Below are 16,987 nucleotides of genomic sequence, written 5' to 3'. Positions count from 1 at the left end.
AGAGGAGCTTGTGGTGGGGTACAGAGGAAGGTTCTCAAACCTGACTGTCCTGCTGCGTCGGTCGTGGCTCAGCCCTTACCATCTGCTGAGGCTTCGTGGGCTGTTCAACCCCATAGCACCCTGCTTTGCTGATCTGTGTGGTGGGGGTGACGGCGGCCATCTCAAAGGTGGTTCTGACCTGTGCTGGGGCTGATCCATCCACAGAAGGAGCAGGTGTCTCCACACTCACATTTGCTGCCTTCTGGGGTATCCTCACCCCATTATTGGGGATCTGCTGCTTGCAAGTGTCAGAAAACCCAACGCAAGCTGACTCAAGCAAAAGGCATACCTATCAGCACAGGCAGCCATGAGTCCAGGAGCGAGTCCAGGATGGCTTAGTCCAGGACCCAGCTCGCCTGCATTTCTCTGCCCCACATCATCTGCCGGCTTCACCCTGAGATGAACTGTGCCTCCTGCTGACAAAATGGCTGCCAAAGAAGGTTCAAGTCCATGTGAAAGTGTGTCTCTTTCCCTCAAAATCAGACAGAGGTCCTGAGCCTGCAAGCAGACTCAGACCAGGCCATATGCCCACCCATGAATCAGTTACAGTGGATGGACGTCAGCAGTTAAGCCAGGCCTGAGTCACACGGTCCATCCTGGCTCTGGGGTGCAGGCAGCACCTCTAAATCACAGGGCCAGGAAGTGGGAGAGGTGGCTCCTTGCAGGGAATTTAGGGGCTGTTACACAAATAGGGCGGGATTCCCAGGTGGTGCTAGTGGTAAAGATCTGGTCTGTCAATGCAGGAGAAGTAACAGACGCAACTTTGATCCCTTGGTCAGGAAGATCCTCTGGAGAAGGAAAAGGCAACTCACTCCAGTGTTCTTGCCTAAGTATCCCAGGGACAAAAGAGCCTGGCAGGCTACAGTCCATGGGGTCACAAAGAGTCAGACATGACTGAAGTGACTTAGAAACACGGCACAGTTACTAAGCAGCTGGCATTCTGTAAGTTACTTTAGCTACACTCCATCTCTTCTGATCTGAGAGGGAAAAGAGTAAATATATCTGCAGCAAATCGATAAGACAATTATTCTGTAATGAATTCCAAACACTGTAAATTAACCTGACAGGTGGCTTTGGCTTCTCAGACCTTTTCAGCCCCTGGAAACCTTGGGAGGTGCTCCTGGGTCAGGGTCACTTGCTTTCCCTCTTTCATCAGTGAGACCAGGCAGTGCTGCTCCATGAGGCGGCCTGTCCCCAGCCAAGGGGCCTGGCCAAGGAGGAGCCCGACCCTCCCTCACCCCAGCCTCAGTCCCTAGACCCTCCCCTCCATGGACAGGGCCCCAATCTGTCTCCAGCACAGGCTCTTGCTGCCCCTCTGACCTGGCACCCAGGGGACCACTGGCCTGGCTGTGCCCAGAGCAGCCTAGGTCTCAGCTCACACCCACCCCTCCTCTCTGGCCCCTGTCCCCTCTTTATGCATCATGGCCCAGGAGGCGACTGAGCCCATGACCCGCCTGCTCTCCATGGGGACCTGGTCTCGGAGTAGAGGCTGACACATGGGAGATGGGGCTGTGATCTGGAGGGTATTTCTACCTCTCTGAGGAACCATGACTGGGGCAATGCCTCTGTGCCCTCCCGTGTCCTGTGTCCTTCAGGTGACACAATGGCCCTGGGCCGACCTCCTGGAGAGAGTCCAGCTGGTCTCTCTGGACAGACCCCTGACTATGATGTCACCCAGCACTGACTCCTCTTCACGTGGTGCAGCTGGACCCTGAGTAGCTCTCTAACTCCCTTCTTAGTGTCATTAGAGTGACCATCCCTTCCCTGGGCTGGTGAAGCAGGAGCCCGGAAGCTGGGCTGGAAGATGCAACACAGCCTCCTCGGGACACTTCCGGCTCCTCGTCTCTTGGATTCAATCTAGGCCTCTCCTTCCTGCCCATCAGCTCAATGCTCAGTGACTAATGGAACAGATGCTTCCTCAGGAGCCCTAATGGGCTGCCTTCCATCTGCTTTCTCATCTCTTATTGATTGGTCATGATTTCAGATTCCCCAGAAAGCAACAGAGAACATTCAGGTTTCCCAGTGAGATCAGGGACTTGGGATGGGGAGGGAGGTGTGAACCATGTGGAGCCTTGGGTGGTTAGGGGATGCAGGAGGTGGAGCCCCACGCAGGCCCTGCCCCTGGTTAGGGGAGCGGGTTGGGGCAGGGCATCAAGTCACGTGCTTGCTTGCGTGCGTGCGTGGTGCGTACATGCGTCGTGCATGTGTGCGTATGCACAGTGTCCTCTTGCCCAGGCTTTCGACTCTGCAGGGACCCTGCTCCCTCCACCTTTGACAAGATCTGGCAGCTTGGTTAACAAGCCCTCAGAGAGCCTCAACTAGAGGAGTTTCTCCCAAGATTCTTATCATTTATTGCTCTATTTTTTAAAGTAAAAATGAACCATCTCTTTAAAGTAGCACATTTGATACGATTTGTTGGCGGCTGCTCCTTTCAATTACAGGTTTTTCCAGGATCTAAAGATTGAACCTAAATCATTCATGATATTTTATTTCCCAGACTCAGGTGTTTTAACGGTGTCAACATGAAAACACATGGCGGCAGCTTCCCTGAGAGCTGACATGCGGGAACAGTCCTTGCTTTCTCAAGAATTTGCCGCCAGGTGCTGTCGGTGCCGGGAGCTTGGCTTTCTGACCCGGAAGTGCCTTGGGGCTGTTATACCACCTTCCGGAAAGGGTTGGATCCATGTGCGCCACATCCGCGGTCTCATCCATGTGCTCTTCCTTCATCCGTTCAGTGACCACTTCCGCAGGTCCTGGCGCCTTGCTGCGCTTTGGTGCTGCAGAGATGCAGACAAAGTCCAGCCTCGAGACAGCTCACCCTCCAGTGAGCGAGACTGTGTCAGCCACTGCGCTGAAGGACAAGGGTTGTGCCACGTGCTGATCTGGGCAGCACGGCTCCCATCAGCCTCCACACTTTTCTCTAAAGCTGGCATGCAGAGCCTCCCTCCACCCCCATCCCCATGGAAAGCTGAGCTGTTTCAGGAGTCAGGTAGCCTGGGCTTCAGTTAGCACGTGATTTGCAGGGCATATCAGAAACAACCAGGATTCGGACAACCTCACGGGCACTGCCTGAACACCAGCTCTGTCTGGGCTTTCCAGACACTGGGAGACCGAGATCCTTCTCGAGGAACTCATATTCCGAGGGGGAGCCTCTGGGCTGATGCTGCAGGTGCCCCAGCACTGGGTGTGTCTCCCACCCTACCCAGCCCCACAGCTCTGCTTCCCTCTGTGACACCTGGAATCAGCATTTCTGTCAGCATCACCACCGGCTGAGTCAGGGTGGCCATCCCGAGTTTGCGCAGTGGACGTGCTGGCTCCCAGATGCCCAGAACGGGCTGCAGTCCAACTGGAACAGAACAAGCTCTGCGTCAGCTTGGCCCAGGGCTGGCCTGGCGGCGACGTTGTCTTATACATCTGGGGAGGTCGGCTCCTCACCCAGGGTCTCCTGAAGGGAGGAGCCAGGTCTCACTCCTAGCAGCGGCTTTGTCTGCTCCCATCCGGAAGCCTTGCATCTGGACCCTCCCTGCCTGCCCATCACCGGAGTGCCCATCCCTGTTTCTTTGGCAGGTTGACCGCAAAAGCTGTGGCCGTGCTGCTGCCCATCCTGGGAACCTCGTGGGTCTTTGGCGTGCTTGCTGTCAACAACCAGGCCATGGTCTTCCAGTACATGTTTGCCATACTCAACTCCTTACAGGTGAGGGTCGAATGGGATTGTCAGCCCGGGAGCTGTCAGCTTTGTGAATAGATGAGTGGGTGCAGGTTGCCATGGCAGCAGGAGGGAGACACTCTGGTCTGTTCCCTCCACACTCGTTCACCTTGTGAGCCCATAGGCTGGGAGCATCCCAGAGGACAGAGGCATGGACGGGGCACACACCGGGTCTCTGAGCAAACAGGGCCTGGAGGACCCCATTTACAACAGGGTTGCCTCATCTTTCAGGGCAGTACCTGTGGGAGATACATCCAGCCTGAATGGAAGATGGTCAGCATGTGGGTGGCTCCCAAAAGGGAGCTGGGCATGGAGGGTTGGTGAAGAGGGAGGTACCTCAGGTTCTGAGTTCTCATCTGCCGTCTACATGGAAGGACAGAAAAGGTGACAGCCTGGAAACCGGAGATCTGAGATGCTCAGAGTCCAAGTCCCCAGACCCACGAGCCCCTGATGGAAGGATGGAGGTGGATGCTCATTGCCATCCATAAACTACACAGCCGAGCTGCAGGCTGAATCCTGGCAAACGTCACTGTGGCCCAGCCCAGTCCTCACCGTGATGTCCTTACTGCCTCTGGGTCTTCATAACCAGCAGCTGTGTTGCACTTTTATTCTGTAATAAGCCCCTATACACAGCTTCCTTCTGGTTATCATGGTGACAGGGGATGGGTTGTCATGGCAGCAGCCCTTACATACCGCAGGTCCTGGGTTCCTCATTTATCCTCTGTGTCCTGGTCTCCACTTCCATAAAATGGGAACAGTAATAGGACATGGGGCTGCTTTTAGCACTCAATGAGATGAAGTGTTTGCCTAGTGCTGACCCAGGAGCAGTCTCTGGATGTTTGAGGACATCCTCGTCTTGCATCTGTTTTCATTGTCATCATCATCCTTGGTCTGCCGGTGAGGACACAAGGGCTGTTTATCTGCTAGGCGCGTGCCCTCCCACCTGTCCTCCCCAGCAGGTTTGCTCCTCTTCCAGGTTAAGCCGATCTGGGCATGTACCTGTCTCTGTACCTTGGTCATGGTGTCTGCCTAAATCTAGGTTAGATTACAGGACACCCTTCCATCCTCATGGTTTCATGGTGAAGCATCACAGCTTGCTCCCATCCTCTCCAACACCAAGCCATGCTGATGCCACTCTCAGAGTCCATGGGTGACATTGGAAAGAACCCTCAGAAAGTGTTTGTAACAAAAATGCAAGCGGCTCTAATTCTGTGTTTTCTTCCCTTTCCTTCCCAGGGATTTTTCATCTTCCTCTTTCACTGTCTCCTGAATTCAGAGGTATGTCTGCTCCACTTCCTGCCAACATGAAGCTGGTTTTTCATTTCTGCAAGGGCACAGAGAGCAGGAAAGGTGTGGCCTCATCTGGCTGGTTTCTGGGACTGTAACCCTGAATGAGCTTTGGTGTCTGTAACAGGTGGTGTGCAGGCGGCTGCTTTGCATCAGTCCCTCCTCCCTCATCCCGGTTGCTAAGCAACAGACACAAATCCTCCCTCACTGATGTCACCCAGGGGCTGCTGGTTGCATGGAGGACCAGGGGAGATGGAGACAGTGTGGAATAACTGAGCTGGAGACTCAGGACCTTGCTTGGCATCTGGTGTATTAGGGAGAGTGAGATGCAGATGGGCTCCCAGCAAACCCTCCCCCAAGGCATACAGGAAGCTGGCCTGGGGTGTAAGGAAGACTCTTGACTACAGGGATTGGAGAGGGGGCTTTTGTGATGCGGCTTCCAAGGGCACTGGGGCACCTGGAGTGGGCTCATTCCTTCTGGTGCAGTCTGGGCCATTGCACCTTCCATGTACTTGGCCACGGAGATGGTGCAGGCTGCTCTGGATCCCATCTCTCAGGACCAGTAATCCATAGGAAAAGTTTTACCCTTACATTGTGGGTTTGGTGCCATGTTCCTCAGCATTTGAGCCGGTGGCATTAGTGGTAAAGAGCCCACCTGCCACTGCAGGAGACATGAGACGTGGGTTCGATCCCAGGGTCGGGAAGATCCCCTGGAGGAGGGTATGGGAACCCAGTCCAGCATTCTTGCTTGGAGAATCCCATGGACAGAGGAGCCTGGTGGGCTACAGTCCATAGGGTTGCAAGGAGTTGGTCATGATTGAAGTGACTCAGCACACACACACACACACACACACACACACACACACACACACACCAGGCTGGGATTATGGGGAAATGCCTCTGGAATGATGATTGAGAAGAGGGTGGGAACACCCACATTTGTGCTCTTTCAGGAGATTCTGTCCATGTGCACAGGAGAGGTCAGGCAGAGAAGAAGGAGATGTGGGGGTGGGGCATGCAGGGTGAGTTGCCCAGGATGATGGCAGCCAATGGAAGAGGGAGGTCACATGATTTCAAAGGTCACATGATTGCATAATCAGGCTGAGACTGATCCATGTGGCAGAAGGGGCAGGAAGGGGAGCAGCCTCAGAAGCACACACAGCCTGCCCCACGCATGCATTGTTCATTTACGGCTCTGGGTGATGTCTGTGTCCGTCACACGCCCTGCCCCGATGCTGTTCATTGTTGAGCACGTTCTGTCTCTTCACCCAGAGCCATGAGGTCAGCAAAGACCAGGAGATCCAGCTTTCTCCCCGTGCAGGGCTGGGTATGGTGGGGGTTGGTGGGGGGGGCGTAGTCTGTATCTGCCAAACGAATCAGTGACACACAGCGCAGCTCTGGAACCACTGACTATTTGGGCCTAATACCTCCAAATGTTGTCTCACCCCGTGTGCAGTGTTCTGGGCCTGGCATCAGCACAAATTCCTCAGGACCTTTTAGAATGACCTCTTATTGTTGCTTTTTCTACTTCTGAAATTGCTTCCATTGAGCCTTCCATTCTGCCTTTGAAGGTGAGAGCCGCTTTCAAGCATAAAACCAAGGTCTGGTCCCTCACGAGCAGCTCCAGCCGCCAGGCCAACGTGAAGCCCTTCAGCTCGGACATTGTGAGTGCGTGTGGTAGCTTGTCTACACCCCTCCTGCGCCCGCCCATCCTTCTCTGAGTGCCTTCCATCCTTGACCCACCTTGATCCCGGGCTCTTGTTCCTTGTCCTCATTGCCTGCAAAGCCAGTCCATGCCGGCCGGGGACTAGCTCCAGCTTCACTGAGCTGCACACAGCTCCCACCTTGCTGAGGACCAAGGGGTCCTGAGCCTGTGTCTTTTGAGTCCTGAGCGCCAGCCCCTCTGCTTCTTCCTTCCCTAAGCTCCATTGTCTGCACCATCTGTGTCGGGGCAAATGGCTGTCCAGGTCGAGGTGATGGAGGCTTGGCTCAGGTGCTGGTGCCTGTTGGTTGACCCTTTCACACCTGACATAGGCCGGCAGGTGGCACAAGCTGATGTCATACCCCAACAAGGTCCCATCCTCATGAAATCACCTGAACCTCTCTCCTGCACTTTCCAGGACCAGAACTTCTTATTTTGACTCAGGGGGTTGGAAGAAGCAGACACTGGACACGCTGGTGTCCCACAGAGGCACAGAAGGCCCCTGGCACAGCCCGGCCTTTACATCAGGGTTCCTCCCCCTACAGATGCCTGAAAAATTGAGCATGAATGATCAGGGGTCTGAACAAGCCACGCACTTTTCAGTGCTGGGCTTGGATGTGTGGTTCCTTGTCCTCTGCCCTGCAGACCCCTGGGCAGGCCCCCGAGGCAACCTGGAGCAAGCGGTGTCCTGCATTCTCACCGCAGTGCAGCTCCCTACCTGTCAGGTCCTTGCTCAGGGATCCCGTCTCAGGAAGTCTTTCCTAGACAGCACTGAACAAAGGTGCTCCCTCCCTATTCCAGCATCATACACCTGCCTGCCACTCCAGGGAATTGTTCAGTTTATTCATTTGCTTGATGGCCATTGTCCACCTCTCCCATCAGAATGTAAGCTCCATGAGAACAAAAGTCTGATCAGCTTGGCTCACTGGAGCAACCTCAGAGCCTACCTCAGTCCCTGGTGCGTGGCCTGTTCCATAAATAACAGAGGGAATGACTGAATAAGCAGATGGACGAATAGATTTGCGAATGAATGAATACATGTGCGAATGAATGAACGAAGGAAGGAAGGACAGAGTGATGAGTGAATAACTGCAGGGTTGAGTGCACCCTAGAAGCTGGGAGCTATGAGGCAGACAAATGCTTGCTGAACAGGCGGAGAAAAGTGCTCATTTTTCTGGGGAGCAGTGCCCCTTCCTCCCACTAGGGAGGATTCTCAGGCAGCTTTCTGGCCCAAGGCTTTGCTCTCCACACTCCCCGGGCGCCATGGGTTTCTTGTCTGGGAGCAGAGTCTTCACTCCTCACTCCTTTGTGGTTTGCAGATGAACGGGACCCGGCCTGCTACGGGCTCCACCAGGCTCAGCCCTTGGGACAAGAGCAGCCACTCTGGACATCGTGTGGACCTGTCTGCCTTGTGAGCAGAGAGGCTGAACACCCGGCCGGCCTGCTGCTCAGAGCCCCTCTACCTGCTGCAAACAGAACACAAGCAACGCTCTGCCATTGCCACTGGGACCCTCTCGTTACCGTCTGGACCCTGGGGTCACAGCCCTGAGAGAGCTGTTCTCACCTGTGACCTGCCCATGTGACAGAGTCCGCCAGTCTGCCTGCAGCCTGATACACAGAGGAGGCGGGTGGGACCCTGGGGCGCACGCTTCCCCTTCATCCCTGCCAGTGCACACGGAACACAGGACCCTCCACGCTGGGCGCACAGGGGCCATAGCACAGGGTGAGAAGTTTAACCTCTGCCTTGTGATGGGGACTTTGGACCAAAGTCCTGGTGTCTGCAGGGGAGGGTCGGGCTGAGGCAGCTGCCCATGACTATGTTTTCCACCTGCTGACTCCACCCAACAGTGGGGTCCCCAGCGCCAGGCACCTGCCGAAGAGTGACTTTCTGCAGGGTGGCGCCAGCCTGGGCCAGCCCCATGTCTGCTCGCATGGCTGCGCTGGGCCTCTCCTGATGCCCAGGGCTGTGGGGTGGAGACGCTGGCCGCCCGGCCCCTGTCTGTGCATGGGGATCTCGCCAAGGCAGAGAGCTCCACAGAGGGTGGGGTCTTCTGCTCCGAAAGCATCTCAGCCCCTTCCTCGTGAGTGTTGGCTCTTCAGGTTCAAAGTCAGCCTTAAAATCCACTCCCTCCTCCTTTCCTGGCACCTGAGCCTTCTCTGTGTTCACGATGGGCCAGAAGAGCCACCGTTTTCCAAGGCATAATATCCCTAGGATTTCTTCCTCATCACTTGCAAATGCTTTTCCGGTTTTCCAAAGAGTGGATCACAGTGGGGAGTAGCACAGTACAGTACATGACTGCGCATTGCTGCAAAGACGCCTTGATAAACAGAGCCACGTGGCAGGCTGCTCTTGAGTGCAGGGGAGAATCAAGAACCCCTGTCCTGACCGACCTAGGGAGGTGGGGGTAGCCTTGGCTGTGTCTTCTGAGCTGATGTTTATTTATAGACTTAGATCTGGACTCAGCCTCCTAGGAAACGGAACGATCCTTACGACCCCATGTTTGGGCGAGATCCCGTGGAACACTAGGGTTTGCGATTCTAGATGTGAACCAAAACGCCATGGAATTGTTGGGAAACAAGACTACGAAAGGTTGCACTGTGATGACAGCACCAAGAGTGCTTGTGAAATGTGTGGGTAAGAAATTCCAACCTGTTTTTGATACTGGAAAATCTTCCTTGAAAACTGTGATGGCAATAGCATTAAAGCCCCTTACCCCCACCACCGTCCCGCCCCATCCTCTCACCTCTGCTTTGTCCCCTGGTGAGTTTCTGTGTGGTTTTGTAGACCTTTTCCCATCTTCCTCTGCACCTTCATAAAGGAACTGCCCTGATGACGATGAGTGTTAACAGTCATCTTCAAGCATCTCCTGCTGTGTTGAGCGTGGGACACAGTGGCATGTTGATGGAGGGGTTAACCTCTGTTCCTCCACAGGGAGGAGGGGTCCCCAGATGCACCAGCCTCGGCACCTGTGACAGTGCCCTGTGTGGTCCCACAGATGTGCCCTGGGGTTTGACCCTGCCTGATGCAGGCAAAGACCCCAGTGTTTGGTGAAAAGTATGGCTGGCCCCTGCTCTGAGTGTCTTGTGATTCCAGAAGCCAGGTCACCTGTAACTTGGCATTATATCCTTGTGCCCTAGAGCACCTAGAAGTGAGAACACTGTATTCCTAAGACTTACACTTGGATTTTTTCTTTTTCTTACTCAGTTTCTGGTGAAGCAAATCAAATAAGAAACTGTCTTTATTTTAAATAGAATTCTTTTTTTTTTAACTCTGCATATTCACCCTACACCGCTAATATATCAGGAGAAGTAATGAACAACTTTTTATTTCTAAAGAAGGAGAGTAGTACACTTTATTTATAGGCTATATATTTTGGCTTCTGCGGTACTCTATTATCTACACATAATTTGGCCAAAGATAAGCAATTGGAAAGAATTGTGTGTTTAAAGTAGTTTATAGCACAGAAAAGGTGACGAATGCCACTATGTAGTGAATATATGTTGTGACTTTTATGAAATAAACTCTTAATGTCCTTTAAGTAAAATGTGGTCCTTAGTGTCTTTTGCTGGTGGAAGGCAAGCAAGACTGTGTGTCTCTTGACAAAAATCTATCGGGAAAGACACGTGGGTAAAATCCTATCCTGGGATTCACTTGACATACTTCTGTTCAGTGCTTTCTGTGTCCTCAGCACATTCTGGCTCTGGGGACTCTGCCATGGACGATGCCCCACCCTATCCAGAAGCCTCCCTGGGTAGGGAAGAATGGCAGTAGAATTTTTGCAGCCCTGTGTTCCTCAGGCTAATGTATGGCATAGAATATCGGTGCTTCTTTTCTTTTTTAAACTTACCAACATATTTTATTTTAGCTGCTGCTGCTGCTGCTAAGTCACTTCAGTCGTGTCCGACTCTGTGTGACCCCATAGATGGCAGCCCACCAGGCTCCCCTGTCCCTGGGATTCTCCAGGCAAGAACACTGGAGTGGGTTGCCATTTCCTTCTCCAATGCATGAAAGTGAAAAGTGAAAGTGAAGTTGCTCAGTCGTGTCTGACTCTTGGCGACCCCATGGACTGCAGCCTACCAGCCTCCTCCGCCCATGGGATTTTCCAGGCAAGAGTACTGGAGTGGGTTGCCATTGCCTTCTCCATTATTTTAGCTAATATGTCAAAAATATTTCAACACAATATTAAAGAATTATCGAGCTATTTTATATTCTTTTTATATACCAAGTCTTTAAATATGGTTTATTATTTTTTATTAAAAATTTTTGTACAGTTTTTAAAGTTAATAGTCCATTTACAGTTATTACAAAATATTGGCTATATTCCCCGTGTTGTACAATACAGCTTTGTAGTTTATCTTACACCCAATAGTTTGTACCTCCCACCCGCCCCACCCTACCCCCCCACCCCTATACTGCCCCACCGCCACTGCTGACCACTAGTTTGTTCTCTGTATCTGTGAGTGTGCTTCTTTTTTGTTATAGTCACTAGTTTGTTGTGAAGCCCTAGTGGCTCAGACAGTAAAAAATCTGCCTGCAATGCAGGAGAACTGGGTTCAGTCCCTGGGTTGGGAAGATCCCCTGGAGAAGGGCATGGCAACCCACTCCAGTATTCTTGCCTGGAAAATACCATGGACAGAGGAGGCTGGCGGGCCACAGTCCCTGGGATTGCAAAGAACTGGACACAACTGAGCATGCACATACAGCATAGTTTGTTGTATTTTTGTAGATTACACACACACACACACACACACACACACACACATATACACTGGTGCTTCTTCATGGGAGGTTCAGAGACCCTCCCAGTTATAGTTATTCATTTGCTTTGTCGTGTTGCTTTTGATTCTTTTTACACGTGATCTACTCGGTCCTACATCCTGTATGCTTTGCAGACATCTGCTTTTAAACTTGATGTACTGACGTACTGTAGGCACTTTCCTGGTGGTCCAGTGCTTAAGAATTCACTTTGCGATGCAGGGGAAGTAGGTTTGATCCCCAGTCGGGGAACTAAGATATCACCTGCTGTGGAGCAGCCAAGCCCTCGTGATGCAACTACCGAGCCTGTGCACTCTGGAGCCTGTGTGCCACAGCTAGAGAGTCCATGTGCCGCAACGGAGGATCCCATGTGCTGCAGCTAAGACCAAACATCGCCAAATAAATAAATAAACAATGTAACAAAAATCCAGTTGATGTACTCTCTTAAACTGTTTTCATATTACTAGGTTTTATTCATAATTATAATGTATATACATAAACATTTAATTACATATTATATTTTACCAAAACTTTGCACTAGTTTACAATGCAATGATTGCTATGCTTCTATAGCCTTCCAGGCTCCTCTACCATGGAATTCTCCAGGCAAAAATATGGAGTGGGTAGCCATTCTCTTCTCCAGGGGATCTTCCCAATCAAGGGCTCGAACCCAGGTCTCCTGCATTGCAGGTGGATTCTTTACCAGCTGAGCCACCAAGGAAGCCCTCTATATTATATACAACATATATAATAAGTATTTAGTTATATTCATATTATATATGCATTTAATGTATTTTATATCTATTTTACATAGATTGATGGGTATTGGTATCTTTGAAGTCTTTCTGCTTATGACTTTTTTTCTTATATTGATTACTATCCAGGTTAAAATTTCAAACTGGATTTTTGCATCAAAAAGAGTAAATAATTCCATCACTCTTGAAACATTTTGCCAAAATATTGAAAGTCATTTCTCACTGCCAACGATGTTATTAATATTCTCGTTTTCCAACTGTTTTACCAGCAAAGAGCATTATCAGTGTTTTTATCACCAACTTAGTATATGTGAAATGTCATGATTTGCATTTCTCTGCTCACTCCTGGGGCTGAGGTATCTTGCACATGTGGGCTTGGTTTTCCTCTTTCTCGTAGAAGCGGGGCATGAACGCTCTGACTCTACAGGGGAAACGTTTCCCTTCTTTGTGGCACTTCCTCGCTGTGCTCTGAGAGCATCTCAGTCAGGTGCTCCGACGGCTGAGGTGAAGGGGGCTTGTTGAGGGTCGGAGTCAGATGATGCCCCCACACCAGCTGTACTGCGCGAGCATGGGCGGCAGCCTCCTGCTCGCGGTTTAGGTCCATCCTGGAGACGGGTCAGCGGTCGGGGCGCCATTCCGGCTCTCTCTTGGGGTGGTGGAGGAGGCGGGTGCAGGACGGGTGGGGTGCCGTGGCTGCCTCTTCTGCCGCAGGTTTCCTCCTCCGTCAGCCGCGCCCCCAGGAAGGATGCCTCAAGGTGGAGCCCCATCGTAGTCCTAGAGGGGTTCTGATGCCCTCCGGGTCCCTGCGTCCCTTCCGGCCAGAGCCCACAGACCTGCCTTTCACAGCAGTGTTCTCAGGCCGTCTTTCCTGCAGAGATTCCTCAGAGCCTGGAGTCCAGACACAGAGGACTGTTTTTCTGGGCTGCAATTGGCCTTCAAACTCTTTTTGCACCATGTTTGGGGAGTTTGGGTGTTGAGTCCTGTATGGCATGGGTTGGGGGCACGGTGGGTAGAGGTGGTGCTCTATTCTCATTATTGGCTAGTTTCCTGCTTCCTGTCTTTTTTTCTAACTTTATTATTATTTTTAACTGAGGTACAGTTGACATACAACATTATAATATTGTTAGGAGCACAACATAATGACTTGATATTTGTGTACATCGCAAGATCATCACAAGTCTGATTAATATCTATCATTATATGTTGCTACAGAATTTCTTTTCTTGTGATGAGAACTTTTGAGATCTATTCTCAAAAACTTTCAAATATGCAAATAGAACATTATTGACTACAGTTACCATGTTGTATGTTATGTCCCCAGGACTTACTTATTTTGTAACTGGAACTTTGTACCTTTTTAATCCCCTTCATCCATCTCACCTACCCTCAACACCCTACCCTACTGCCCCAATCCCTATCTCTGGCACTGTCAATATATTCCCTGTTTCAATCAGTTTGGCTTTTTCAGATTCTTCTGGTAATTGAGATCATACAGCTCTTATCTTTCTCTGCCTGACTTAATTCACATGGAAAAATGTCCTTTGGGGACATTCATGTTGTCTCACTGCCTGATTTCCTCCTTTAGGCAGCTGAGTAATATTCATTGTGTGTAATATATATTCACATGTATCTATATATATATATGTGCCACATTTATTTATCCATTCATTCCTTGACATTGATTCTGTATCCTGCAACTTTATGGAATTCATCTGTTAGTTCCACCAGTTTTTGGTGGAATATTTAGGGTTTTCTAAAAATCCTAATTTCATTTTTTGCATTATGATTTAGATGATTTTTATTTCCTTTTCTTGTCTTAATTTTCTGGCTAGTATTTCCAGTGTTATTCAACTCCTGTGTTGAATAAGAGTGGGCATCCTTGTCTTGTTTCTCATCTTAGAGGGAAGGCTTTCAACCTTTCATTATTGAGTATGTTATTTGTGGGCTTGTCAAGTATGGCCTTTATTATGTTGAGTTTTTAACCATGAATGAATATTGTATTTTGCCAAAGAGTTTTCTGCATCTATTGAGATGGTAATATGATTTTATCTTTTATTCTATTAATATGGTTTATCCCATTATTGATTGAATATGTTGAACCATCCTTGTATCCCAGGGATAAATCATGGTGTATTATTATTATTTTTTTAAGATTCTATTGAATTCAGTCTGCTAGTATTTTGTTGAAAATGTTTCCATCTGTATTTATCAGAAATATTGGCCTGTGATTTTTTTTTTCTTGTAGTATCCTTGTCTGGCTTCGATATCTTGGTAATACTGGCCTTGTACAATGAGTTTGAAAGTGTTCCCTCCTTTTCAATTTGTTAGAAGAGTTTGAGAAGGATGGTGTTAGTTTTTCTTTACATTCTTGGTAGAATTCACTGGTGAACCATCTGGTCTTGGGCTTTCTCTTTTTTGGAAGGTTTTTGATTATTGATTCAACCTCATTACTTAATATTAGTTGGATCTTTTTGTACTTTCATGATTCAGTGTTGGTAGGTTGTATCTTTCTAGGAATTTATTCATTCTTCTAGGTTTTCCAATTTGTTGGCATATAATTGTTCACAGTATACTCTTACAATTCTAGTATTTATGTGGTATTAGTTGTAATGTGCCCTCTTTAATTTCCAGTTTTGTTTGAATCCTCTCTTTTTGTGTGTGTGTGTGATAACCGTCTCTCAGCTCTAAGTGTTCTGAGGCTTTCTTAGACCTGTTCTATGGGCACACCTACTCCATACATCTTATTCCCTCTTGTGATAGAATTCTTAAGCTCACACACCTTCTCTCCATCCTGCAAAGCTTCGGGCTGAGTACTGAGCTTCCTTTTGCTGTTCCAAGGGTGGCGCTGATTGCTCAGATTTGTGGGGTTTCTCCCAGGCTCACATAGTCAGGCCGAATTTCTGCATTTGCTCACAGTCATCTTTCAAAAACCTCCTCTTGGGGCAGTTGGCAGTATGCACAGGGATCTGCCACATGGTGTGTGTGTGTGTGTCTGTGTGTGTGTTTGTGTGTGTGTGTGAGAGAGAGACTCATGGAGCACTGAGGGTTCCTGTGGGCCAGCTTGGGGATTAAGGTCCAGCCTCCTGATGGAGTCTATAATGTGTTGGGGTCTGTGTCTTTTTCATGCAAGAGCCCTTGCTGCTGTTCTCCCAGCCTGCTTCCTGCCCCTGGTAAGGCAACACATCCTAGCATTTTGCATGGGATGAAAGAGATGTGAGGCTTTGGCAGCATGAACAGTTGGGGAAGCCAGGTGCTCACTCATACTCTCTTGTTTTACCCTGTGGGAGAAATCAGAGTCCAGGAAGCTCTCTCGGCCCCAAGTTGTGCAGGGAAACTGCTCTTCTGCATTTTCAGAGTGTCCAATTTCAGATTGTTTTGTTCTGACAGTACCTGGAACTTCTCCACTGGACTTCTGGATTTCCACAAGGCTTTCTCCTTCGTCGGTGGTTGTCTAAATGGATGATCTTTGGAGGGAAGATGGTAGAAAACTCTTTGTCTGCCATGATGATGTCATTCCAGAGCAAATGCTTTATTTGACAAAGTGAAATGTATTATCTTTTGTCAATTATACTTTTGGTGTTATATCTAAGAAATATTTAACAAATCTTAGTTTGAAAAGATTTCCTCCTATATTTTCTTCTAGGTCTGCTATAGATTTTTAAATTTTATTGAAATATATTTGATTTACAGTATTGTATTGATTTCTTCTGTACAGCAAAGTGACTCAGTTACATGTATATGTCCATATACATAAACATAGTCTTTTCCATTATGATTTGTCACAGGGTATTAAATATAGTCTATTCTTTTTAATTGTTTTTCTTTTTTATGGCTGAGTAATACTCCATTGTATATATGTACCACATATTCTTTATCCATTCATCTCTCAGTGGACATCTAGGTTACTTCCATGTGTTGGCTATTGTGACTAGTGCTGCTATGAACATAGGGGTGAATGAGTCTTTTCAGAAATTCAGTTTTATCTGGATATTTACCCAGAAGTGGGATTGCTGGATCATATGGTAGCTCTATTTTTAGTTTTTTAAAGAACCTCCATACTGTTCTCCATAGTGGCCACACCAATTTACATTCCCACCAACAGTGTAGGAGAGCTCCCTTTTCTCCATGCCCTCTTCAGCATTTGTTATTTGTAGACTTTTTGATGATGGTCATTCTGACTGGTATGAGGTGATGGATACCTCACTGATTTACATTTCTCTAGTAATTAGTGATGTTGAGCATTTTTCATGTGCCTATTGGCCATGTGTATGTCTTCTTTGGAGAAAGTAGACATGTTATAGTTTTAGATTAAAATTTAAGTGTACAATCCTTTTAAGATTAAATTTTGTATAACGTTTGACGTTTGACTTTAAGATCAAATTTTGTATAAGGTTTGAAGTTTGAGTCAAACTCATTCTTTTGCCCATCAGTATACTTGTGGACATCCAGTTGGGCCAGTCTCCTTCATTTGAGGCTCTGTCCTTTCGCCATTGAATTGTCTTTGCTCCTGTGATCAGTTGACTGTATGTAGGTGGTTTTCATTCTGGGATCTCTTGTCTGTTCCATTGTCCATTGTGTCTGTTTTTATCCTACCAATACCACACTGTCTTGATTACTACAGCTTTTTACAGCTTTATAGGAAGTCTTGAAATCAAGAAGTGGTGTGAGTCCCCAAACTTTGTTCTTCTCCTTCAGTATTGTGTTGGCTATTCTTGGTATTTTGCCTAGAATTATATTCATAT

At 48.8% G+C, this 16,987-nt stretch overlaps 1 protein-coding gene across 2 annotated transcripts in view; it reads left to right on the top strand.

Moving 5' to 3' along the window:
- Positions 1-8,149, top strand: part of ADGRD1 (adhesion G protein-coupled receptor D1) — a 173,954-nt gene extending 165,805 nt beyond the window's left edge. For both annotated transcript variants that reach the window (XM_068990148.1, XM_068990147.1), the window contains 4 exons: positions 3,607-3,733; positions 4,982-5,023; positions 6,604-6,696; positions 8,054-8,149. In XM_068990148.1, the coding sequence (XP_068846249.1) occupies positions 3,607-3,733; positions 4,982-5,023; positions 6,604-6,696; positions 8,054-8,149 (358 nt within the window). The remainder of the gene's footprint in view (positions 1-3,606; positions 3,734-4,981; positions 5,024-6,603; positions 6,697-8,053) is intronic.
- The last annotated feature ends 8,838 nt before the right edge of the window (positions 8,150-16,987 follow it).

This window comes from Capricornis sumatraensis, chromosome 17 (genome assembly GCF_032405125.1).
Source record: "Capricornis sumatraensis isolate serow.1 chromosome 17, serow.2, whole genome shotgun sequence".
In the NCBI taxonomy this organism is placed as follows: Eukaryota; Metazoa; Chordata; class Mammalia; order Artiodactyla; family Bovidae; genus Capricornis; species Capricornis sumatraensis.
The sequence above is the reverse complement of the archived record's forward strand: the minus strand, read 5'-3'. Positions and strand labels throughout refer to the sequence as shown.